At 39.2% G+C, this 25,414-nt stretch overlaps 1 protein-coding gene across 4 annotated transcripts in view; it reads left to right on the top strand.

Moving 5' to 3' along the window:
* snx19b (sorting nexin 19b) overlaps positions 1 to 24,003 on the top strand; it is a 35,027-nt gene extending 11,024 nt beyond the window's left edge. For 3 of the 4 annotated variants that reach the window (XM_034867113.1, XM_034867112.1, XM_034867114.1), the window contains exons 11-14: positions 799 to 928; positions 19,009 to 19,193; positions 19,401 to 19,488; positions 20,471 to 24,003. In XM_034867113.1, coding sequence (XP_034723004.1) covers positions 799 to 928; positions 19,009 to 19,193; positions 19,401 to 19,488; positions 20,471 to 20,594 — 527 coding nt within the window. In that variant the 3' untranslated portion in view covers positions 20,595 to 24,003. The remainder of the gene's footprint in view (positions 1 to 798; positions 929 to 19,008; positions 19,194 to 19,400; positions 19,489 to 20,470) is intronic. The other variant, XM_034867111.1, reaches the window with a different exon arrangement.
* Positions 24,004 to 25,414: the final 1,411 nt, after the last annotated feature.

The following is a 25,414-nucleotide window of genomic DNA, read 5'->3' as shown; positions in this document are numbered from 1 at the left end:
TCGAAGAAAGAGAAGTGCAGATGAGAGGATGGAAACTACTGGAAATTTCTGAAACGTCAAACATTTTCTTTTTCTTTTTTTATAAAAAAACAAATCACTGAGAGGAATTCAAACCACATGAATCAAAATAGATGGTTCAAAACCAGAAAAATTATATTGATAATTCTCAGTTTTCATTGGCACTTTCAGAGGCGTTCATTTAACAATATGTCAATATAAGTCAATATAATTTGGCCTGTTGATGCCATCAAGATGTTTTCTGATGGGGCTTTTCACTCTTAAAACGCTTAAACTTTCATATATCCTGCAGATAGCATTAGAACGATTGTACTACTCAAAACCAGTGTTTTGAGTAGTACAATCGTTCTAATGCTTGTGACAACAAAAACTGTACTTTTAGATGTAGTGGAGCATGGTTGATTTTAGAGTGCTAGAAGACAATAAAGGACATTAGGAAGAACCAGCAGTATCTTGGTCTAACCACATGAGGGCAGTGTTAATGAATGTATGAAGCGGGGTTCAATATGGGACTGCTAGACCTGCATTTTCATCAGATGCACACAGAAGAAACACATTTCTCTGGGACAAAATTGTGTTTGGTTTTAGATATATACACATGTCCCTCCATCTGTCTGGCAGGACCTACTTTTTGCATGCTAAAGCAACATTCAGTACATTATTTTTAAAAAGGTTTCTGATCTTGCTTATAACACACTTATAACTTATATAACACACACAGTTATTTTGTATTTGTTTGTATTTATTTTGTATTTGTCTCTTGCGTGTTTTGCGGCGCAGCATCTGAGATGGCGCTGGCTGAGGTGGCTCTCAACATCCTGTGCCTGCTGATGAAGGAGCAGTGGAGCTGGCTGTGCACTGAAAACATTCAGAGGACCATCAGGCTACTGTTTGGGACCCTTATTAACAGGTGACATGCAACGTTCATTTAACACTGGAAGGAACCCACAAAGGAGTACTGTAAGAAAAACCATTTCAGTAACACTTCTACACTTCACTCTCACTGACAGCAAACTTTAAAAGCAAGGAAGTCATCAGAAAAGATAAAGAAAATGGTTTAGATCAATGCATATTATGAATTAAATCAAATTTAAAATAAAAAAAAGTTGACATGTAACAGTCCATCAATCTGCAATTTTAGACTTAAGTCCAAAGGTTTAGCCACCCCACTGATGTGTTGGTATGTCTGTCAGATTGATCGATAGCCTGTCTGTCCAACTCTTTCTGTCCAAAGTCAAATATTTTTACATATTGAACTGTGATATCCCAAAACGCCCTTATTTAGTAAGGTTTCCATCAGGTCAACCTGTTGGGGTCCCTTGTTACAAAAGTAACAACCATTGCACCTGCACACCAGCAGGTCAAGTCATGTCAACACTGTTGTCAATGGAAGTCTTGGACATTAAAGTCTTTTTACTTGTAGCAGTACTTTGCTCTCCCCAAAACCACAGCAGGCTCACATGTCCCATTAAAATCATAGCAACCTTTTTTTTCTTTTTTTGTCCTTGTACACCTTAGGTTCAAGCTAATTTTTTGTTGCCTTGGATCCCAGAGATCCCAAATGATTTTGATGACTAGATTAAGTATATAAAGTGTATTTGTAGTACAAAACCAGTGTAGTGAGTTTAGAAATCCTGCAGCTTTTGACTTTTCAGTCCTTTTTCTTTTATCACTTTAGACTTCTTTTAATGTACACAATTGGAATGCATTGCTAAGTCTTGACAGGTTGAGGTATAGCCACGCCTCTAAACCATCCCTTGCTTTATTGTGAATTTTAAAATGAATGGCACCATAATTTACAAAATGAACATCCTGCTGTATTGACAAAGACTTGAAACTAGCGATTGACGCCATAAACTCATTATGAAAATATTTACTAAAGTAATAAATAAAGTGAGAAGTAGGGTTATTTCCCCACGGACTTCTATAGAATCTGACTTCTTTTTGTAACCAGTGGAGTTGCCCCCTGCTGGAAATGACATGGAATGCTGGTTTGAGACACTCCCGCACTGGCTTCTCTTTTCAGAGCCAGAAGCTTTGTCCATTATATTTTACAGTAGCAGATGCTTGTAACATTTTATAACAACCTAATATAGATATTTCCAAGTAAACCTGGCTGATGCTGCCACAACAATGCAAATCATTTTTCTTTCCGTTTAACAATGGTTGCCTCTGGATGACTTTTTCTTCTTAAAGTGCTTTTACGAGCTTTTCTGCAGCAAAGAAGTGATGGAAACTTCTACATAGTAGGGGGTGGCTGAGTCTGTCGACTCTTGAGTCTGTGGACTCAGCCAGGACAGGGCTTGAAAACACATGGTTAGTGCCTAGTGGAGATTCCACAGAGATGGCTGTTTATGAGCTGGAGATGGAACTCTGGTTGATATTTTAGACAAGGGTTGACAATGAGCCTTTGCAGTGGAACATGTTTAGGCCATGCAATGTGCCTATGAACCCCTTAACAGAAACAACGAAGAAATGTGCTGATCAGAGAAGCTTGCTGTCCCCCTTTTTGATTAGTATGTAGTCTTTTCACTTTTACTGTTGTTGTGTAATATAGTCCATGTGCATGAATGTATGTTCCACTATTTGGCCCTCAATAGAATGCCTGACATCAACTCCCCAAACATTTGTCGCAGATAGGTATAGCTCCTGCTGCCAGTAAACTGAACATGCAGACAATGTTCTCTGGTTCTAGTGTTTGCGGTGTTAGTGCGGTGACCTCACGTTCCCTTGGGTGTCAGTACCAGAATATCGTTTCTTTATATTGATACTAGGCCCTCTATTTTAAGAAGTTCCACCAGGCAAGTATGAAAGGCCTTGTGCTTTTGTTTGGCCTCGTCTATATTAGGCAGCGGCCTGTCAACATCGCAGTGACAGCTCTCAGTGTGGCAGGTATCTCCTCTCATCAACTGGTTTCTCTGTGCAAAGACAAGATGCTCTGAACGGCTGTTGATAGAAACACTACCTATGAAATTGTTTGACTAAGATAGCTCTGTTCTTGTATCATTTTTCAACAGAGTTAAAAACAAATGCAACGGGGTAAAAAGTAAGTAGATGTAGAATACAAAACCAAGTGGTGCATGCATAGTAATTAAAATGTAAATGTAAAGCATCATTCGCATACATAATCATTTTCATTTTTATAAAAGCCACTGTACTAAAAGGAAAAAGTGATGCAAAGGAATGATGTGAATGAAAGTTCAAATTGTTAGCTTATGTCAGGGTGTTTTTCAAGCATCTGGGCCCACAACCTTTGGGCTTTAGCCAGGATTTACTGATGGTTAACAGAACCATGCCTGTGTATTTTGGGATGCACTCCATCTGAGATTCTAAAGACAAAGAGGTAGGAGTTTTAGTGTCCATTCCTAGCCAAGCATAAAAGATCCAGCAAAAAATTACTTTTAGCCACGCCTGCGGTGTGACTTTAGGGGTGGCAAAGATGGTCGGTTGGTTGATCAACCACTTTGATACATACTAAAATATCAATAGATTGCAATTAATTTTGTACAGACCCTCATTGCTCTCAGAGGATGAATCATAATGAGGTTTGTGATCCCCTTACTGTTCATCTATTGCCATTATCAGGTCAAAATTTTAGTTGAAGCTTTAGTGCGTAACGTTTTGATATGATTGAACGTCGGATACATTCAATCCATTGCCAAACGAGTTGATACAAAGCTAATTAAGACAGCCAGCTCCGCACATCTCTCTCTGTATTTCTCAGTATGACTATGTTCAGAAGATTATGTTGTCCGGTGACTTTCCCATGCAGAAACTAGAGTGAAGGTAATGACCTTTCCTGAAGATTGTCTATTTTTTTTTTTTTTTTATCCTCCGTGTTGTCTTTGGCTACTAGCAACTGGGCAGAGGAGGGGCGGAGGCAGGGATAATCACAGAAGGTTGGTTCACCTGGACGTGCCAATATTGTCGTCATGACTGGCGTCACATGATCATGGTCATTGTGAACATGTTTGAATGCTGATATAACAATTTGTTTAGAACACCAACCCAAAAATGTTAATGAATTAACAGCATAATCCCAGATCAATTGTGCGTTGAAAGGTCTTGAATATTTTATCTACTCTGGCGATTGTAATGTTATGTTAAATGTGTGCGTCCTTGTTTATTTTTTTTAAACTGTTGTCTTTTTTAATTTTACAAATGAAGCTGCCGTGATGCAAAAAATTATCTGCATCTGACAACGAAGTATTAACATCTTGTCATCATTATCATCATAATATTCAATTTTCAATTTGATTTGATTTATAGTTTTAAATCATAGCAGAAGTTATCATTAGACATTTTACAGATAGAGTAGGTCTAGAACACAGTCTATCATTTACAAAGCCCCAACAATTATAGTAATTTCCCCAAGAGCAACCAACTAGTGCGACATTGTCGAAGAAAAACTCCCTTTTTAGGAAGAAACCTTGGACAGACCCAGGCTCCTGGTAGGCGGAGTCTGCCTGTGCCGGTTGGGGGTGCAATGCACAGTGGCAATAATAGTCACCATAAAGATCATGGAACAGTGATTACAAATGGTAGTTGTAGTAGTTCATGTCATAGCAGGGCGTTAATAGGGTGTAGCATGGCATAGCAGAGCATAGATGGATGTAGCGAGATGCAGCAGGGTTCAGCAGGACACTGCAGGGCATCACAGAGCCTAGCAGGGTGTAGCGGGGGGTGCAGTAGGACCATGGCGACAGCTGCAACCAAGATCTTGTTGCCATCCTAATCCGGGAAGTCCTTTCTTTTTGTTGACACTCTGAAATGTAATATGCAGAAACTAATGAACTCCGTGGAAAATGCCTATGCTTCCACTTCAAGCAGAACACTTTGTTGTGCATCGTACTCACTATTGGTTACTGACATTTGTACCTCTTCTCACATTTATTACAGACATATTCAGTACAGATGAGAAAAATAAAAACTTAGTAAGACAAATTAGCCACTGAAGTGCATGGAAATATTGAATTAACTAGACCCAACCTAGTAATCAAAACTTTTTTTCAGTTCTTGGCATTCTTACTAACAAATTGATGCATAAATCTAAGTAATAGTCTAAAAATCCTATTTAGAACATTTTATACCGGGACTGCAATATAATCTGGCAGGTGTTTGGTCGGAGGCAATTAGGAGCTGCCGGCAGTAGAAACCATATCCATACCAGTCTACAGATGAGGTGGATGAACGTCTTGTATTTTAATTCATAATATCGAGTGGATAGAGAAAGCACGTGTTTGTGTGCGGGAGATGAAACCAAGACCCAACAGGCCAAATCTGGGTCTGTGTATGTGTATGACAGGTCTGGCTGGAAAAGCTGGCTCTCTGCTCCTATAAATGGTGTCCAAGGCGAGACTCTGGTTTGGAAGATGTCTGATTTTTATGGACTGGAAAGTGGGACAGTTTAAGATGAATATAGTCTCTTTCTCTTAGACAGCGGTCTGGATGGAAAATCCAGCTGGAGCCAGATTGTTGTCAATGTCTAGATGTACTGTAGATGTAGCGGAGCCCAGCCACTCAATATCACAAACATTACTAGGGAAACTCCATGTTTTGTTTGAGTAAATGTAAACATAATGCTTCCTTTATTTGCCAAAAAAGGAGAGAGTCTAGTTGGTGATTATCTAGAGGCAGAGCTTCGTCAATACAAATAACTGTCAATGACACTTTCAGAAGGGCCTGGGTAAAGTCAATTCCATAAATGCACACTTGAGTGTTGAGGTGGGTTTCAAGTCAAGTCAACTTTATTGTCAAATACTGCAATATATGCCAGACATACAAAGAACGTCCTACAACAGAATGAAATATGCCCTTTGAGACTCTTCTTGATATTCACTTACATGCACTGGAGAACATTGGCTGCAGTTGTTTGGAGGAGAAAGTGTGTTAGTGGCGATGATGATACAATGTGATTGAAATTAATGTAAATTTATCAAATGGTTCAACTTTTCTCTGCAAGCTGTTTAGCTATTGGACTAAGGTCAGTAACACACAAAGTTTCAAATATTCCCCCTGCGAGTCCAGAGGACACGTTATATCCGCTGATGGAGTAACATTTTACCACTTTGTCAGTGCACCTGTACGGCCATGTTTATGCTGTTTTTTTCTTGTTTGTCAGATGGGGGCTTGCTGGTCTGAAGGGTTTCCTGATTGCATTATTTACCCCACCAAACTTCATGTGGCACCTCTGTTCTTCCAGTTTTTTCTGCACCTGTCACACAGTGACATGATTCTTTATTTGTACTTTCTAAAATGGCGTATTTATACTTCCATAAACAAATTAAATGGTCCTCGCTGACAACTTGAGGATGAAGGGGAGTATGGGGGATTTAAAGCTTGTCAACAGTTGTCCTAGAGAACACTCTCACTCTCTCAACCTTTTTTTCATGCTCTCTCTGTCTCTGTTTCAGCTACACTGTTAATTAATACCCAGGGATCTCCATCTGACATACAGTGGCCTGCTTGGGTTTCACCGGTGGTGAACAACAAGTTGTTTGGCTTCAGGGAAAGCGGTTTCGGTCTCATTGCTGCACTATTTAGCTTGTGACCACATTGTGGTATTTGGAGAGAACTCTGAATATGTGGTCAGACACGCCAACATTAACAAAATATATAGCACTGGCTTTTATAAGTAGTAAATGTTATTCACCCTGAGTCTACTTGCATTCAATTGCTTGTTTGTCAACTTTAAGTGTTGGCAGTTTGCCTTTGAATTCCATAGTTTAACACAGAGTATGAGCGGATGGATTGTTCCAGAGTATTGGGGCATGCTGTTAATCTGGTCATTATAGTCCGTCATAATTTGATGTTTTCGCTTTAGGCTCACATAGATGAACTTGGGAAGACCATGTCATCAAACAGATGGGAATCAAAAGTCGTAACAAAGCCAGAGAATATAACTTTCAAACAACTAGATTTTTAAGGCCCAGTAAAACAAAAACAATATGGAACCCATGGTCCACTGGCTAATTAATTGTAGCACTTAAAGTCACATCTCACAGTCTTAATCAGGTTTAGGAAATAAAATGTCAGTCACTGTAGCTAGCTCCATGCTGCTGGCATGTGTTGAGCAGATCCATATGCAGTGATGTTTACCTAGTATGTTGAACGGCTCATTTGCCTGGTAGTCTGCAGGCTCGCTGCCATCTAAACCAGAGAAGTTGAAAAAAACGAATGGCTTGAGGCACATTGGTCAAAAATGTGCCTGAATATGTATTAGCAGATATTTAGTTGACAGTACGAGAAAATAGTCAAAACGTGTGTGGATTTGACGAGTTGTGACTTTAGTAGCTGTTGGTCCTATGATTAATTCTTTTGGACATAGTGTTTCATTTGGCACATTTACCTGACTTTACAGATGTCAGAGTTAATTTTATTTTGTATCTCGTCTTAACATAACAGAAGACCTCATGCTGTGTTACTGTAAAGACCTAAGATTCTCAGTGTACGCGACGTGGGAAATCCAAGGATTTAAGTCTTGTAAGGAATGGCCCAAAAAAACCATCCATCCTTAACTCGGGAGGAATCTTGACACCGCTGGTTGTTTTCACAGTGAGTAGGTGATATCTGTTTCCTCTGCTGTTATTCTGTTCTGGTGTTGTTCCTTCATATATGGGTCCAGGGGCCAGGTGTGAGGTATAAACAGAAAACCCTGCTTGGAAGCTCCAAGCTTCTCCTGTCAGCAGGAATTCACTCTCAGGCTGAGTGTGCCGGTGGTCAGGCGGATGGGCTATACATGACATATTTGGTATTGGTGGGAAGAAGAGGAGGGAGTGTTGGATGGAAAGATGTTGTTACATAATTGTGCAGGCTATCTATCAGGCTCTGTAGAGTGGAGGAGGTGTGACGTCAATGGACAGGCTGTTCCTCAGATGAAACTAATTCAGACGCGTTCCTCATAGTGGCATCGGTCTGAGTGGTCTATATCTCACACTGTGTTTCAGTTGGAAGTGTGTCCTGTGTCATGTCACCATCACGTTTGCTCAGGGCATTATTCCCTTTTTACATAGACAGACCTTTCTGAAATATAAATATTTTCTTCTCTTACAGGCTAATAGTAGTCAGCAATTGCTTTCAAATTCTTACAGACCTATGTAATTGTCTCCAGGGGACATTATAGGTCAAATAACTAGGTCACGTCTCGTAAAGGTTATGAAACACACTTATCCCCAGCCCCTGTATGCCATCAGTTAAAGCTTGTCAGCCTCTGTGTCCATTTATCCTTATTAAGTGTTAGTGAGTTGTAGGGACACCAAAATCCTCCCTCCCAAGGACATGAAAGATAATATGGCTCATTATTGTCCACACTCTTGATAAAGCTGATGGATGGATGAAAGATGGAGGACGGGGAATTGCTGCATGCTAAAACGCTGCCGGGATGTTTGTGAAATTAACTTGATAAGTGACCCTTTGGCCTCTTCACATCTCTGGTGTCTGTTTTCACCGCTCACCTGAGCCTGGGGCTGAGATGTGGCTCCAAAGTCATGGTTTGTCTTCTGTCTCCAGAGACATACTTGTGCAATGACGTCTTGTCTGTCAAACAGTCGGTAGGCCTATTTTAGTTCAAACGGGACCTGGTTATACTTGTCTGTGTTTACCATAAAAGGTAACTAAAATAAATCCCACTGGCGTCCAACACATACGTAGTTGTTGGTCTGGTCAGCTGATGTTTTACGTGGTTTTCGGATTCTCTTGCATCACTGCTTATTGATTTCCTGCAAAGTAATTGAAGCTTCAGCGCTTTATCTTGATTGTCAATGATTAGGTCGGGTCGATTTGTTGGAGCTGAGTAACCTGGAAATCCAGACCAAAATCCAAACATTTAAGGGTCTGGCATCGAGTAATGAAAGTCGCCCATCTCGAGGGGCGGCACCAAGTGTGCATTTGAAAATCTCACTGCACGCAATTGGATAACCCTACAACCCATCGCAACAATACACAGGGTGATGTATCCAGAGCCCCATCTGCTTAGCTACCAGGGGAGCTAACTGGTAGAATAAACTGTTGTCATCTATGTTTAGCTTGCCTCTGGCCCGCCTATATCAGATACACGGATGTGATTGGTGCAGCCCGGCTACAGGGGTTTAGTTAAAACAGCATTACTCGATGCCAGAGTAACTCGCTGAGCAAATTCAAATTGTGCTCTAACGAGAACTCTGGATTTCCAGGGTAGCAGTTGAGCCCAGTAATTATTCAGGTACTCGGTTGTTTTAAACCTTCAAGCTTGTTAGTTTAACTGGAATTAAAGTCTTAAACTTAAAACAGTTCATTTTTGTTTAGAAATCTGCATGTATATCTTTGGTGTATTTCAAAATTGTCAGTGCTAAAAGAAGACATTTGAATTGTATTTATGTTTCCGCAGTATTAGCCAGCATCTGTTCTTCTTTTGTGATTCAAATCCCAAAGTGATGTAGGGGAGTGGTGAGGTTACTAAGCTCCCACTACCCCAGTCAATCGTGCACCACAAGCTGACAGTGTCCCAAGCAAAGCCAGCCTTCAAATGTCAGTGAACTGCCATGTAAGCCCTGAACAGTTTAATGCTTATTTAATAGAAAACGCATGCACAATAACTGCAGTTTAATATATGATTACAGTTTAAATTTCCTTCCACAAAAAGTGAGACTTATTCAAATGTCAGTTGGCTGTAGCTTTAAAGAATTCTCTGAGCAATAATGTTGCACTAAATCTGGTCAGTTCTCTCACTGATTGCCATTCAGTTGCCATTATATGCCTACGTAAGCTCATATTGGGTTAGCAATGTCAAGGGCAATGCTCTAGGGAATTTTCCCCTTAGGATTATATTATGTCACCTGCACTGTAAACTTCTCTTTCCTGGCAGGACCTACAGACCATTTGGAGTAATCACTAACACAGAGAGTAGCTGGCGAGGTCTCTGCTCTCTTGAGTTTGTGTTCATATTAAAACAGCATTGTTGTAATATTCTGTATCGTTCCGTCTCAGTTTTCTTCAAGATCAGTGCTGTAGACTTGCTGTATACTTTAAAACAAATGCCAGTAAAGTGGGCACAGACATCTGCAAGAAGTTTGTAACACTAGCAGGCTGATAGAACAGACTGGTGACATACACATATATTGCAAACGTCTCCTGAGATGATCCACTCTTGTGTATCGGTGTATCTTTAATACTGTTACACTACATGCTTTGTTGAATATAAGCCACATTTAGCCCACAGGCAGAGAGCAGAACATTGGTTGGGCGCTCTCCTCTTGCTTGAAAAAGCTCTGATAGAGTAGAGCTGGAAAACAACTGGTGGTTTTCATGGTAGCAATAATGCTGTACAGTCTAAAACTCTTCGAGACCAAAATCTCTCATATAGAATTACTTGGCATTTGGCAGCTCTAATTGGTTGAAAGCTGTGTGTGTCTGTGTGTCTAATTCTGTGTGTGGTTGCATTGGCCAAAGGGAAAAATAATCTCTTTGGTGATTGCCATAAGACTGCAATGTTGATGGAAGCAGAGACTAAGTCCGACGGATGTTATTGTAGCATAAGCAGGAACCTTGACCTGTGTGTGTGTGTGTGTGTGTGTGTGTGTTTGTGTGTGTGTGTGTGTGCGCTTGCTTGCTTGCTTGCTTGCTTGCACTGATCTATTTCCGTGTTTGTCTTGTGTGCTAAGATGTGACAAGTGTGCAACCAAGATGGTGTTAATGTAAACCTCTGTGGACCATATGTGATTCCATTCTGGCTTTGGGCTGTAACGTCATATGTCTGTGTTTTGACCAGCCATGGGGAACAAGGCGCCACGACAGACCTAATAAAATCAAACCCGCCATGTACGTGCACACACTCAAACATACGGCTGTAAGACGGCACCAAGGCCTGAATGGGGGTAGTTGTGTGACGAGCCATGTGCTAGAGGGCTGGACTGAGGTGTACGCCTCGTTGGGAGCAGACACATCACACAGTTAGGTAAAAACAACTGTGATCACCGCTGACATCTATGGTGTTCACAACTGCATAGTTTGGAAGTTTGGTCAGTCTCTTTCTGCCTCTGTTGTTGTAAGTCTGCAGGAATGGATATTTCTGTCTTTCATACTTAGAGTACATACAGATAAGTATGATGATGAGGATGATGATGAGGATGAATCGACCCTTCCTGTTAATGTGTTTCCTTTTTTGCCCCTAGTGTTGAGAGCCAATGGTCTCTTCATGCCTTTTGCATCTGTTTTGGCATCTCCTTTGTTTCGTTGGAGTGCCACAATCATTGATGTGTACAGCCGTTGTCCTCAGTGAATTTGCCCTTACAGCATACCCAAAGCCCACCACTGATTTTTTTACAATTCATAGTTATATTTTAAACTTTTAGATGCTCTATAATGGTCCTCTGAATTTTTGCTAATTTAGGCAAATAGAGAAATATGGAAGCCCCTGAAAACTTGGTTTTCAAAAAGTAAGTATTTCTCTGCAAACAACATTATATGTTCATGACTAAATGAGAAACAAACTAAGTTAAAGTTGGGAAGAAAATAACTCTTAATCTGCTTCATCATGAGTGTGGTCATATTTGACTGACAGTGGCCTGGCAACGTCAGACAGAACCAGTCAAAAGAGCTCAGAGAAAAATACAAACACTTTTAAGATAAATACCCCTACTTGTTCTAACTTGGCAGAACATGTTTTGATCATGTAGGAACCCATTACAATTAGTAAGGAGCTGATTGATAAAATATGCTTGCCTTTAAGGTTTTCCCATGTGAGCTGGACTAAAGATTCAAACCAATAGTTATTTCTAAGCTGCAGTGGGTCCAACAGGCAACAAGCCAGTCATCAATAAGGAGCGGCACACAGTCTGTGGATTTTGAGAGGCATGCCACAGGTCTCAGAAGAAACTGAGTGCAAGTAAACTAAGTGTATTGACTATAATTAAATCTTACCTGTTGCGTTTGAGAATGTGAGACAGACGACTGAAGCAAATTCAGTTTAAAGAGAAATGTTTTCTTGTTTCATGTAAAATGTACATGCTAATTAACTTTTACCCTTTAATGCACCCGTCTGGCTTTTTATCTGTGTGGACATTGCTTTACAGCAAACATTTGCATGGTTTTGGTGTTATCCAAAAAAATCTAAAAATGTCTCTTTGGGGGGGATGCCCAACAAAAACCTGTGTGGTTTTGGCACATGATAATTTAGTTTAGTACACACTGTAAACACTATCATTCTGCTCTATCCAAATATAGTGTATATTGTATTTAAACTAGTCTCTACTTCTATATATAGCCATGACTGTTCTGAGCAATGGTTGACTGTTAATGCTGGACAATTATCACTTCATCATATTGACTGACCTCTAATTTTGTCCCTGCTTCTTAAACACAACAGAGCTGGTTTTGGTGAGCACCTGGCACAGACTTTATTTTTGCCACGACAGGGTTTCTTTTAAAGCATGTGTCAAACTCGAGGCCCGCGGGCCAAATCCGTCCCCTCGCAGATAATGTTCCGGCCCTCAAATCAATTTAGGTACAAATTACATTTTGGCCCAGCTAGTTTTTGTTGCTTTGTCTGGCGTTGTTGTCATTTTTTTGACAATTTGTAACATTTTCCGTTGTTGTTTTTTTGTTTTTTTTTTTGGGGTACTTTTTTTCTATGATGGTTGAGGAACTTTTCCCTGACTTCTTTAGGACTTTATGTTGACCAAACTGTAAGGGAGAAGACTATGTGACACATGCAATAATACAGTCAAAGATATTTGACAGTTTTGATTAAATTAAAGCACATCAATAAACTCTACCTGTCCGGCCCTTGATGTGATTCTTATTTTTCAGTGTGGCCCTTAGTGAAGTTGAGTTTGACACCCTTGTTTTAAAAGAACCGATGAAACTATAGTTTTAAGAGCTGTATCATGGACATAGGATAACTATCAAGGTAATTACAAAAAAGGTTTTTGCGGTGATCATTTACCTCAAGATTCCTACTCAATCACTACATCTTTCTCCTGAGCCTATTATTAGCAATGATTACCCCATTTGGACAGGATTCATTTTTGAAAGGTAAAATGGATGATTTTCGATAATGTGTGTGCAGACTAGCAGTTCTTAACCTGCTTAGAGTGCTCTGTTTTCTATTAATTACTGTGCCAAATATGTAGTGTTTTTAAGACATTCATGTCCCATCAGGACAGACAAGGATCAAGCACCACTTCTGTACAACATCTTCAACTACTAACCACATGTTTTAATTTGGCAAGAAATACATTGTCAATAATGCAGCTGCTCCTTAATGATGCATACTATGGCAAATGTTGCATGTCTTACCAAACTCCCTGAAAAATAAATCAACCAAATGGGGCTTCAGGGAGATCTAAATCATAACTTTATCAAAATATTAGCTAGTTATGTCACAAAGTTCTCTTTAAAAAGGGTACTATATGGGGTGGGGTTCTTACTAAAAACACACTGTGTGTAGGTCTTACAAACACATTGAATGCAATTCCTTTCCTATCACCCGCAAAGCCGATTTCTTTAAATATAATTAGGCCAGGTGAATAGCATTAAAACACTGGCTGCAAGGTTTATTGTGTTGCTGGTGTGGTTGTGCGCAAGCATGAGATGCAAACAAAACTGGGATCTGCACTTTAAAAGATACTACTAAAGGTACATTATGGCATGAAAACCACCACATGGCACCTTTTACGCATAACTTGCTCAGGCACCCTGAAGACTTGAAATTCAAAAATATAAAGGACCCAATTAGCCTTTCCATTAGTTGCAGGCACTTGTCATTTTTGCCATGCTCTCATGCACTACTAGCTAATTTTCTGGTTTTGAGATGTGGTATTGTTTCATGATGTGGTCATATTAGGAAACTCAGCGGTGTCCTTATACCCAGGAATTCTTTGGCCGTGGTCTTGTGCAAAGCTCATCACATGACTCATGTCTGCCCTCACTGCCGTGTCCACCTCATGACAGGGGATTCCTCCTTATTGCTCACAGGCTGCGGATAAATGATCTCATCTGTGGGGGATGTAAACTATTTTTACAATGTCCATGTTCTCCTGCTGTTCTCTTTAATGTAAGACTTTGATGTAAGACACATTTACTGACAGTGAAACCTTTAATGGGAAGCGGAATAAACAGTACAAATTCCCAGATGTTACACACTCCCCTCAAGACTGAGGTCAAAGTTAAGCAGGTTTCTTGTACAGCTAGAGATATTTGCTATTGGTTTGTTGCATTCTTCCTAATGACAATCTGCACTCATTTACACCTAAAAAGATCAATTATTCAGATTATCAACCAAGATGCATTGCATTATTTTACACAAATAGATACAAGCCTATGTGCGTGAATCTTGAGTAAAGATAGAATAGAGGGTTAATACGATATGTGGACCAAACCCAAACTGCGTATATTGTATATTAGGGGATAGAATATTAATATGGTACAGATATTCTGGTGTTTTTTATTCTTATGGCACAGCTACACAGAAAGCATTTCAGTAGTGTATCTTATGCACGGTACAGAAGTGCTCCTAAAAATTCAAGATTAAAGAGTAGCTAGAAAGTTGGGTGAGAGAGAGGATGACCACCAGCAAAGGCTCACGGTCCAGATTTGGGCTGCTCCCAAAGACTCGCTCTACCGGGTGTGCTAGAAGTTGCCCCAAATACACTATTATTTTAATCAATCCAGCTGTCTACACAGATCAGGTAACAGCTCATGTTTCACTCATAATTTATGCACATAAACGCGTCCTGAAGGTATTTTTACGCTTCAAGTGTCTTTTCTTCCATTTTAGTGCCTAACAACAGTGATTGTGTGCTGGACTCTGCAGTTGTGATCTGATATTTTACTGTACTACTACCAGTCTGGAAGCAAAAAGAGGGATTTGTTTAATGTGCCATCTCAATGATGACAAGTTTCATGTTGTCCTTTGTACTGGGAACCACACAATATGTTAAGTATAGTAAGATTTAAAAAGAAAAAGAAAAAAAGAAAGTTGTTTTTTAAAAACGGATGGTGCATAAATACCCAGTTATCAGATAGGAGGGACACTTTTCCAGGGACTTAATATTTTCATCACATTTGATGCCACTACAACAGAAGTTTAGACCATTGGCATGTAGAATGGAATGTGCTGTTCACTATCAGCACTAACATAAATCTTTATAGTAGCAACAGTGATTAGAGATCCAATTCAGAGAAGGTGTTGTGTGTTCATCCTGTTGAGGTCTGGAAAGGATTGTATTTGTAGGTCTGTATTGTACTCAAGAGACTCTGCCTGCAACTCAACATATGGAGGTAATTTTAGATAACAGACAGACCTGTGTATGTGAGCGTGACGCACACAGACCACAACCATTGGAAATGTGTTTATTTATTTATTATTTATTTCCACATCTTGCCTGCATAACCACAGTCTAAATAAATTATGAGTAAATGTCTTTTAAATCCTAAAAGGTGGCCCTCTGAGCCTGTAGAGTAGAGATGTTTGAGGGGAAACATGCCTGGATGACACATTACATATCATTTTAGCTGAATCCAACCCTGGTCTCCCACACCAAAGACATGTGTCACATCCACTGCGCCATCAACATTCTTGACATTTCTTTCTTCATTCTCTGTTAGTACCTTAGACATTGGTTTTGTCCAAATGCTCTTTACAATTTTATTCAGACATGGCTACTTACCAACCAAAACACACAATATGTGTGACATTTGGCCATTTGCAAGCTGGTCAACAATGCAGAATGTAAAAGACTTAAAAAAATAATAAATTTAAATTTAAATAGCTTTGCAAACTTCTTATTTATAAGGACATCTGCTCGCCGTGTTTGTTAGAGCTCAAGGATAGACACTATGTGTTTGGTTAGGAACCGTGAATGTGAATGAAAAAAATCCACAGGGCACCTTTTACGTTTTGGGATAAAAATTCAATTTGCTGCACATGAATGTAGAGCATGTAGCTGGATTGCTATTCATTCATCTATACAGTTGAAATGGAAATTGTAAACGTGCTGAAGGGAAGGAGTGCTTGTCTGATTACTTTTTTTTTACCTCTTTTGTCCTCACTAGTGTGAAAAATGTGTATAGACTGACCTCCACTTAACATTGATGCATTCACAGTGTTTCCCGGTTTATTATACAGATTTGAGTTCCATTGTGCATATGTGGTTAATTGAGTGATACATTCATTACAGCATTACCTATCAAGCGATCAACATTTATATATATATAGTCTTTTACAGCAACCAGCAGGTAACCAAAGGGCCATACATAAAGGACCAAGATTACAAACATGAGAAATGAGAAAAGAATAAAACATAACATACAGTAAAAATGTTACATAAAAGCAGGAGAAGGAAGAAAAGAAAAAATTCACAGCGCTACTATGTGTGTAAAGCTATTCTAAATAAATAAGTTTTGAGGTTAGATTTAAAAAAGAGCTACGCCTGTAATAGTGCCAATGTCAGCAGCTGCAAAACGCAATCAGCCTACAGTTTTTAACTTGACCTGGGAACTTCTAAAGCAAGGTGAATAAGAGACATTAACTGCACAGATAATTCTCATTTTTGAAGAGAATATTACTACTGAACAATAAAACCACAGATACAACTGATATGACGCGGGTTTTCCTACTTTGTTTTGGCCCTCTACCTTGGTATTTGGTATGCAGGTCATTGTGCAACAATGGCCAGTTGTTGGCTTTCACTTTGGAAGGTAGGCAGCAGTAGAGGCTAACACTTTGGAGATGTCTATGTTGAAAAATAAAACCATACATCTGCATCTTTTTAACTTGAACTTAGAGTGTAGCCATGATTTTGATGAAAAGTCCCGACTTTGCCTTGACAAGTTGCTGCCAGGTACTCTTGCCTGGTATTTGATATTACCACTATTTCATTATCTTGATCATATTCTGGTTGGCCTCAACAGATGGAAACTTAGCCTGGAACATTTTGAGTAGTTCATCCAGTCCTCAATTAAATCAGATCCTAGAGCAGAGTGTCAGCATGTTAATATAAACTGAAGGGTAAAGCTAGATTAGGATTTTGTTTTTAACCACTGATTTACAGTATTTCTGTTTCTAGGAACAGGATTCCTGCCATAAACACAGACAAACATTACGGGAAAACACACTATTTATATCTGCTCCCATTTCTGGATGATCCTTTAAGACACATTCATGGTGTCCACATATAACCACACCGAAAATGGTTGTCCTTGTTTGTTAAGCAATAGTTGCTTGACAGGACTGTTGTCTTTTTTGTTGCATTGATTATTTTTGTTTATGACAGCTATACTCTTTATTTGCTTGGCATGAGCAAGGCTTTGGAGGGAATTAAATGGTGTATTTTATGTGTTGATAGCTAAAGCCGTACAGGCTATGGTGGGGTTTTGTTTAGCATTCAATTGCATGTGAAATAGGTACTGTGTCACTGTAATAACAAAGTCATTGAAATTTATACCTCTGGACATTTGTCACACAGTGGTGTGCATATGTGCATGCATATCTATGTCACGTGTAATTGATTTATAGTAGCATTTTAGCTTCATCAAATATTAGGCAGCCCTATAGCTACAAGTTATGTTATCTGTCTTTTGGACAAATGAGACACCCTTCAAAACTAGAGCCAACACACATTCATTAAATGGCAATGTGTATTTGATCTGAACCAAGTCCAGTTGGCTGTAGTCTGAAAAGCAGTCGCTCATCAACCCCCTCTGCCAGCTTAGACAGTTCATTAGTGTCACTCACTAGTCCAAATGAGTACTGGCTTCCCTTCTTGTAGCTCATACAGCAACCCAACTGACTCATCAGACTCTGTCACTTTTTCCACTAGTTGTTGCTTCCATAGTGTCTCCCAGTCAAAATCTAAAACATCAAAATGAATGTGTGGCAGTCACCGAAGCACGGCAAGCCCTTAAGGAATGATAAATATTTTTCTACTGCAACAGCATATAACCATCCGGAGATTTAATGATTCTAAAGATTTATAGTCGCACCACTAAAGTGACTGGAATCCCTGACAAACTCTATATTAGTCCAACTAATGTCTCTGTTTCTTCAGCTCCTTTAGTGTGTCTGGCTGTCAGTGACTGTAGGTCTCACTGTCCATATATTCCTGTTTGCATTGGGCAGCCATAACTCAGTGTGATTTAGTAAGCTTGTCTCTGACTGGTATGAGCTGGTGAAAGGACAAACTTCATTGTCCACCTGCTGAGCTTTAACCAGCCTTGTCCAAAATACACTCTTGTTACTGGGGGTGAGGCTAGACTTAGGTGGGAAGGACAAAAAGTTGCATTATTTGGAACATTATCTGTGTTTGTGCATGTGTGTGTAGGATTTATTTTCACAACTACCTCATTAATTTCCCTTTTTAATCTTTAAGTTTGTATTTGCCCTCAAATGTCTCTGTAAAGACAAACTGAAATTTTAATTCATGCTTTTTGCGTAAGTAAATAAACATGTTATGTTGTAATGTCATGTTAACATAATCATGCTGCACCATTAGGCATATATTCCCGATATCGGACAAATTTGTGGCAACAGTGTCTTAGACTCTGAATGAGTGAGAGTGTTTTCCCTGCCAGCAGTTGACTGGCTACTGACTTATAGCCATGTATCCTCCAAATGTTGATACAAGGTGGTTTAAATTGTGGCGTGAAAAAGTTCTTGTTGAACGAAAGTGCAACATCTTCCAGCTACACAAAACCTATCACAAGACCTTAAATCCAGCAGTTATGTGAAAGACTTGAGGAAAATAGGTCCAGTTTGACCGTGCCAGGTCAGACTGCTTCAAATGAGTTTCAAATCTGCGTGGGAATGCAATGAGTCATAGGTTAGATGTGAAGGGATTGGCTGGTCTGAAGCCAAATTATTCTGTACTGCTCAGGTCAGGCATGATGATAAGGTCACAACACATGGATTGAGTGTTTTGTAGGACATTAAAATCAGGAGGTTAGCCAACTAAGATACAATGAGAATCAACAGTGCTAACTCAAAACCACTGTTCATGTTCATGTGTTTAATTTCAGATGGCTGGATGTGAGCGTAGCCAACCTGACATGCCCTGCATACTGGGTGGTGTACCTGCAGGTCATCCAGGAGTCTGTGTGGCCAGGAGGAGCTCTGCCTACGGCCCCTCAACTTGAACGCAGCCAGCAGCAGAAGGACAATACCAGGCAACAAGCCTTACACTGTCTGATGAGACTCCTGCCAGGTACAGTACATGCCAGTATTTATTGTCACCAGATTTAATGCTTTCTAATGTCACAATCAGCCCCAAAACTCCAGCATTAGTATGGGTCTACTGTAAATGATGCTTTAATTCTAGCAATAAAATAATCTTATGATCATGAGAGAGGAATAGACACAAACAAAGCAAACAGCTGGTCATAAAGTGTTCTCTGTGTCTTTGTGTTTCTAGATTTGATCTCAGATATGTTGGGCTCAGAGAAGTACAAACTCAGCTGGCAGACTGCACTGGACTCCCTTCAAGACCCCAACATTAACAGGTGAACATACACTATACACCCAATGCACACCCTTTGCACCCCTTTTACATACCCACTTGGATATGTATCTTTAAATTCTGACTGCATGCACGTTCGGGTACAGCCACATGTTTGCTGTTTGTTGTTTGCAGATGCTAGTTTTTGTTAACAAGCAGGGATATCTAACACAGGGTGAGGACACAGACACGGGAAAAAAGCTCACCGGGAATCATACGCCATGGTTTAGTTTCTATATTCTAGACAACAGACAGTTGCGTAAACAGCTGGAGAGGATGTATTAAAAGATATACAGATGCAGAAACAGATGTAGAAAGAATCTGTGGTTGAATTCCGTTAGCTCCACCTCATGTGATGTTATGACTTGATACACCGAGTCCATTAGGACAAACATGAGGATGCCCCGAACAAAACCAAATGTTGAAAACTCTTCTCTTTTAATTTGTTAAAGACTTCATTGACATTTTTGCTTTGATCAAGGCTTTTCTTACATGGTTACTTAATTGTCATTGAAGTCTCACTGAAGTCTCACTGGTTCCAACGTGTTCCATTTGATAATGATGGAGCTCCTTGTACTCCCGTTTGTTGAGCAATGCTTTCTCAGTTCTGCATGAGAGCCTCCTGAACCTTCTCATGTTTTGTTCTGACATTGACTGTGAATCCGGGCACTTAAAATTTAAAGGTATGTGCCTTACTAAATTATGTCCAGTTAATTAAATATGCCACACATGGACTGTATATTGTGTTATATTTCCAGATTACAGCATTTTATGGATTCATTTTATCAACCATCTTTTACTCTTCAATCCAAACTGGCCATATATTGGCAACCTAATGGGTTTTAATAAATGGTATTCATTTTGTTGTTATTAGACAGTTTCAAATACTCACATCAGCTATGTTTCAATAGCATCTTCTCACCCAGGCTCATTCACTTTAAATTGCTTAAGAAAAGATGCTGACTGCTGGTCTTGTGTTCCCTCAGACATCTGGTCTACTGCATATTTGATCTTCTGCTGGAGTTCCTGGTTCCTGAAATACCTGAGGAAGATTTTCAGAGGAGCGTGTTGCGGACCCTCTCTAAGAACCCAGAAAAGCTGCTGGCATGAGAAGAAACCCCACAGCAACCCTCGCAACCCCAATTTTATTTCCATCATCATAACTGCTGAATCATGATTGATGGATTGCCATAAATCAGTGCGACAGCGAGGCCGCTCCTGTTCTACTAATGTTCTGCAATGAGAGTGTAAGTGAAGTTTTCGTGTGAGAATGAATATTCTCTGTCCCCACTTTAAATTCCTGAGTTACCTCAAGCCGGTCTTTAATTACCTGTTGATTTGTTGATAAATGAGGCTCTTGAACACGGCATCCTATACACACACACACACACACACACACACACACACACACACACACACACACACACACACACACACACACACACACACACAGACACACACACACACACGTTAACACAAACTATATTTGAAGCAGCTTTGATTACATGAGAGAACCTGGTTTGTGTTTGATCTGAGAACGTGTCTGACGTGCTGGTCAGATCTAAACATGTGGCGAAGCTTTCTCCGATCTCCACATCAGGCCTCTTCCTGCTTGCTAAACTCTCTGGCTTTGACTAAACTCACTTCAGATGGTCTTCGCACTCTGCCTTCATCCCCTCTCGCCGTTTCTGGGTAGGAACACCTGTTGTTCTAATCTGGAGAAGCAGGATTTGCCCTTTCCTTCAACTTAAATCTCAAAATGCCTTATTGGGATTTAGCATCACTGTTTCTACTCTCTGTTGACCCATTCTTTAACATCCCACTGGCTTTGTATCAAGCCACACATGCGATTCTGACATAACGCAAGCTATACTTCCTAAATCTAAGCCTTCCCGAGGGATCACAAGTATCTGGCAGTGATTTTTGACCTGCAAATGTGTAGAAAAAATACATGCTGCAGTATGGTAAAGAGTTGGCAATAACATTTTACTGGCTTCACAGATGCGTCACAGTTCCTTTAACAGGTCCCTATGAGAATTATCTGTGCAGTTAATGTCTAAATCATATAAGAACTGGGATCCACAAAAAACGGTATATGAAGGATTGAGCAATGGTACTGGTCTAAGTCCCTTCAATAGCGTAAACAGTGAACTGCTGGAGTCTGACTTGCTTTTAGTGGGATCTGTCTATGCCCTCCAGTCTCTGTAAATGTCTGCCTCCACCCACCATCAATATTGTGTAATTTGTGGTGATCACAGCATTCTAGAATTAAGTAAAAGAAATCCTGTAGCAATGTGTCTCAGGCATATTACTGCACAACAATCAGCGTTTATTTCCCTGTTGGAAAAAGACAATAAACAGAAATATTTTGGAGTGAACTAAAAATATCCAAAGTATGAATCCAAAGTATGTCACAACACAGATGATCCTCCATATCTCCATCAGCCCTAACGTCTCAACACTGACAATCTTAAAATACTGCTTAGTTAATCTTCAATAGCAGATGGCCACAATGACGATATAATCCAGAGTAAATCAGAGTTCCAAAATGTTACAGCATGATTTAAATTTGGCGAAGTTATGTGAATTGTAACACTGAAGTATATCAGAGTCCTAAAACTAAAACACAAAATGATGCAGATATGCAGTATTTTCTCGCTCTTTAAGAAGTATCAAATGTCAAAACATGTCGCAATCTGCATTTTAAGTTAAATTATGTGGGAGTCTGGGATCAAGTTTGAAAAAAGTTACATTCCATTTGAAGTAAAAAAGAAGTTCATGTTCTGTCATTCCAGTGTTTTGCACTTATATCCTGGTTAAGTGGTCTCATCCTTAATTAACGTCCCTTTTTCAATGTGAACCCTTGTGATTCAGCCTATTTATTAACTTATTTATTTGCCTGATTATTAATTTATGATTTTTTTTCAAGATGCCCATGGTGACAAAGAGTAGCATCCTCGCTTACTAAGTGCTTTTAATTGGATTTTGCCTTACAAGGTGACTTGATGAAGTTTGGTCTGCCTGTATAGCGTAGCCACTGACCCTGCCTTAGTAGAACATTAGCACCCAGTTCCAGCTCTGTGTAGTTAAACTGAATAGTTACTGTGTCAAATTGGGCTGAATGTTAAAGCTGTTACAGTTATGTGTTGTGTAGAGATTTACATTGGCTTGTTGATGAAGGATTCAGATGTATGTTGCCATGAAGTACTCAGTACATGTTCTTATGTACTGCTCAGTGGTTCGCCACCTTGACAGAAAATGTTTGCTCGGTATATCTTTGTTACATCAACAGAACATTTTGCATTAACTTTTATGTTGTAAGAAGATATTTTACACGTTATCATGGTATTTTTCTTTTCTTGTTATGTCACAAAAATGAAACAAAATCAGTGTATCGTTCAAACAAGAAATGTGGTGTATATATGGAGAAATTTAACAAGTCTGTTTCCATTGTACTTTTGTTAAATTTTGTTTTTATCAATACACTAACTTTTCCACCTTGACTAAGCTTAAAAAACCCGTTTTAGAGATATTTTGACTTTTTTTGAGTTTCCACTCAGGTTTTTTACGTGCAAAAAATGCAAATAAAAACAGCTGGTTGGAAACGCCCCTTTTGTAACTTAGTTTGTAAAAGATATACTTTATATATAGTGTATATCTAATCTCGACTGTCTCAAAACATTCTAAATCCCTACAAATGTCAATGTGATTTTGAATGTTTTCTTTCTTCTGGAAATTAAGCATAGATGCACAAAATAATGTGACAGCAGTTCACGCCTCTGATACTTTAAACATCCTGTTGACATCAATTATGTGGTATGGTTGAAAATATAACAAACTAACCTGTTATCATTATGTTACAATGAGATACATTTTTTTTTGTTTTGGTAAGGCATGTTTTATTTTGTGTAATAATTAAATTTTGATACAACAAAACAAAGGATATAATGATGCACGAGACGTACCTTGTAAAAACAAATGCGTATGCAGAACAGGATGTTTTAAAGCAAGAAACAACAAGTAAAAAAAAAAAAAGAAATCGTGATTTTGTAATGATGGCAGACATTTGCTTCTGTGCTTATCTGCTTTAATAGACGTAGATGTTATGGTTTTCATGGGGGGGGAAATGCACAGTGCTGTTTTTCTTTGGAACCTCATATTTATTCCCAATGTTAATCAGAGCAGGCAGTGTTTTATGGACGCTAACAATATAGGCTCTAAAGCTTTGTCTGTTTTAGAGAAGTTTGTGACATACAGGTCCACTGCAGTCCTTTTATCTATCCCCTTTGCACTCTTTTTCACCCTTTTGTCTTTTATTCTATCAGATCCTGTGTCTGGTGTCCATCTAAACTGTCACTTGTAGACACGTGGAGTTGTGTTGTTCCAAGTGTTCACACTGTGAATCTGTCACCATTTACTTGCATAGATTGTGTCACATTATTGTAAACACGTGCAGGTTCTTTGTGATTATATTTGCAAAAACAATAAAGTTACAAAACGTGACTTATTAAATCGTCAACTTTTGTTCACTCATTATTTTCTTGGCCTGAGGTGGGTACATTTTATAAGATGCCGGTGAGCTGCTCAGTTATCTTTTTATGAGATTTTACTTAAAATGTATCCCAGGCATGTTTTAGTTGTCTCAAGGTTCACCACAAATATACTCAGCCTTTATCAAGTTCATGTATGCATTCCATATTATCATTTCTTACCCATCTGCATGGACCGTTTACTTTCTCTATGCTCTATCAGCTCCCCGCTAATTTGCTGTAGCCTGCAGACTCGTGGTGCATGTCCAACGACAACAAAACGTGTGTGGATGAAAACCTTTTTCAGTACCCTGTAATAAAGATCAGATCCATTTCTTGGAACAGTTTTTGTTAAGCTCCACATCTCTGACAACAAAAGGGGGCGTGGGGGGTGTTGGAGGGTGGCGTCACAGTGCCGAGAAATCCTATTAACTCGGATTTACACAAAACTGTAAGCAGCACTTTGGATTAGTTCAGCACTGAGGGATACAGATAAATAAATGTGATCAAACTTTTACATAGATCACTTTTGATAGTGCTTTTATTCACAAAAATGTACATTTGATGTATTTTAGTTGAATATGTTCTGACCTCAAATGCAACGTCTCCTGAAATCTCACTGCCTGGGACCTCAGTCCTTGGCTATGTTTCCTGCAATATCAATTTCAAGATTTTTTTTCTAGACTTAATTCCTTCACATTTGATTCACCACTCTCTACCACTGTCAGTCAGCACATTTCAGAATGCAAGGTAAGCCACAAACCGTGTATAGGACTACACCCTCCACTCAAGGGTCACTTACTTGATTGTTCTGGAGCTTTTGATCATCTTTATCAGTAGATGGAATTTTCCTTCATTTTCAAGCAAATGTACCTGGTGATGTTTGACCACATCATGCAGTTTAATGGAAGAATAGCAAGTTTGAACATCTACAGTTCCTTAGGCAAATTCTGTATGCTGATGATAACCTTGTGATACGGCTAAATGCTCGACAACAAGGAAGTTATTGGCTCTTAAGTGAAGAAGTATATTTTCAAACTTATCAGGATTGGATTTGAATGAACAATTTCTAATATAGTGTCATGCATACAACTTTGCTCAGCTCGCGGTGGACCAGAGTGCTGTGTAAAAAAAATGTAAACAGCAAAGAAAGACAAGAAAATTAATATGTAGCATCTTTCATAGTCCCATCTTCAAAACATCATTGTCTACAACAAAATTGATGAGTCACAAAATTTAGATTATATACAGTAATACTTTTGAAATTAGAATGAACAATAATCAATAACCCCTCTTGCCTTCTTTTTACAGGCTTTTGAGACAAAGTTAAACCAATTTCTAGTTCCAATTGCTGCTGAATTTAAGGTTTTGTCAAGACATTTCATGGACTACATTCTCTTG

This window comes from Etheostoma cragini, chromosome 3 (assembly GCF_013103735.1).
Source record: "Etheostoma cragini isolate CJK2018 chromosome 3, CSU_Ecrag_1.0, whole genome shotgun sequence".
In the NCBI taxonomy this organism is placed as follows: domain Eukaryota; kingdom Metazoa; phylum Chordata; class Actinopteri; order Perciformes; family Percidae; genus Etheostoma; species Etheostoma cragini.
This window is presented reverse-complemented; position numbering and strand designations above follow the sequence as displayed.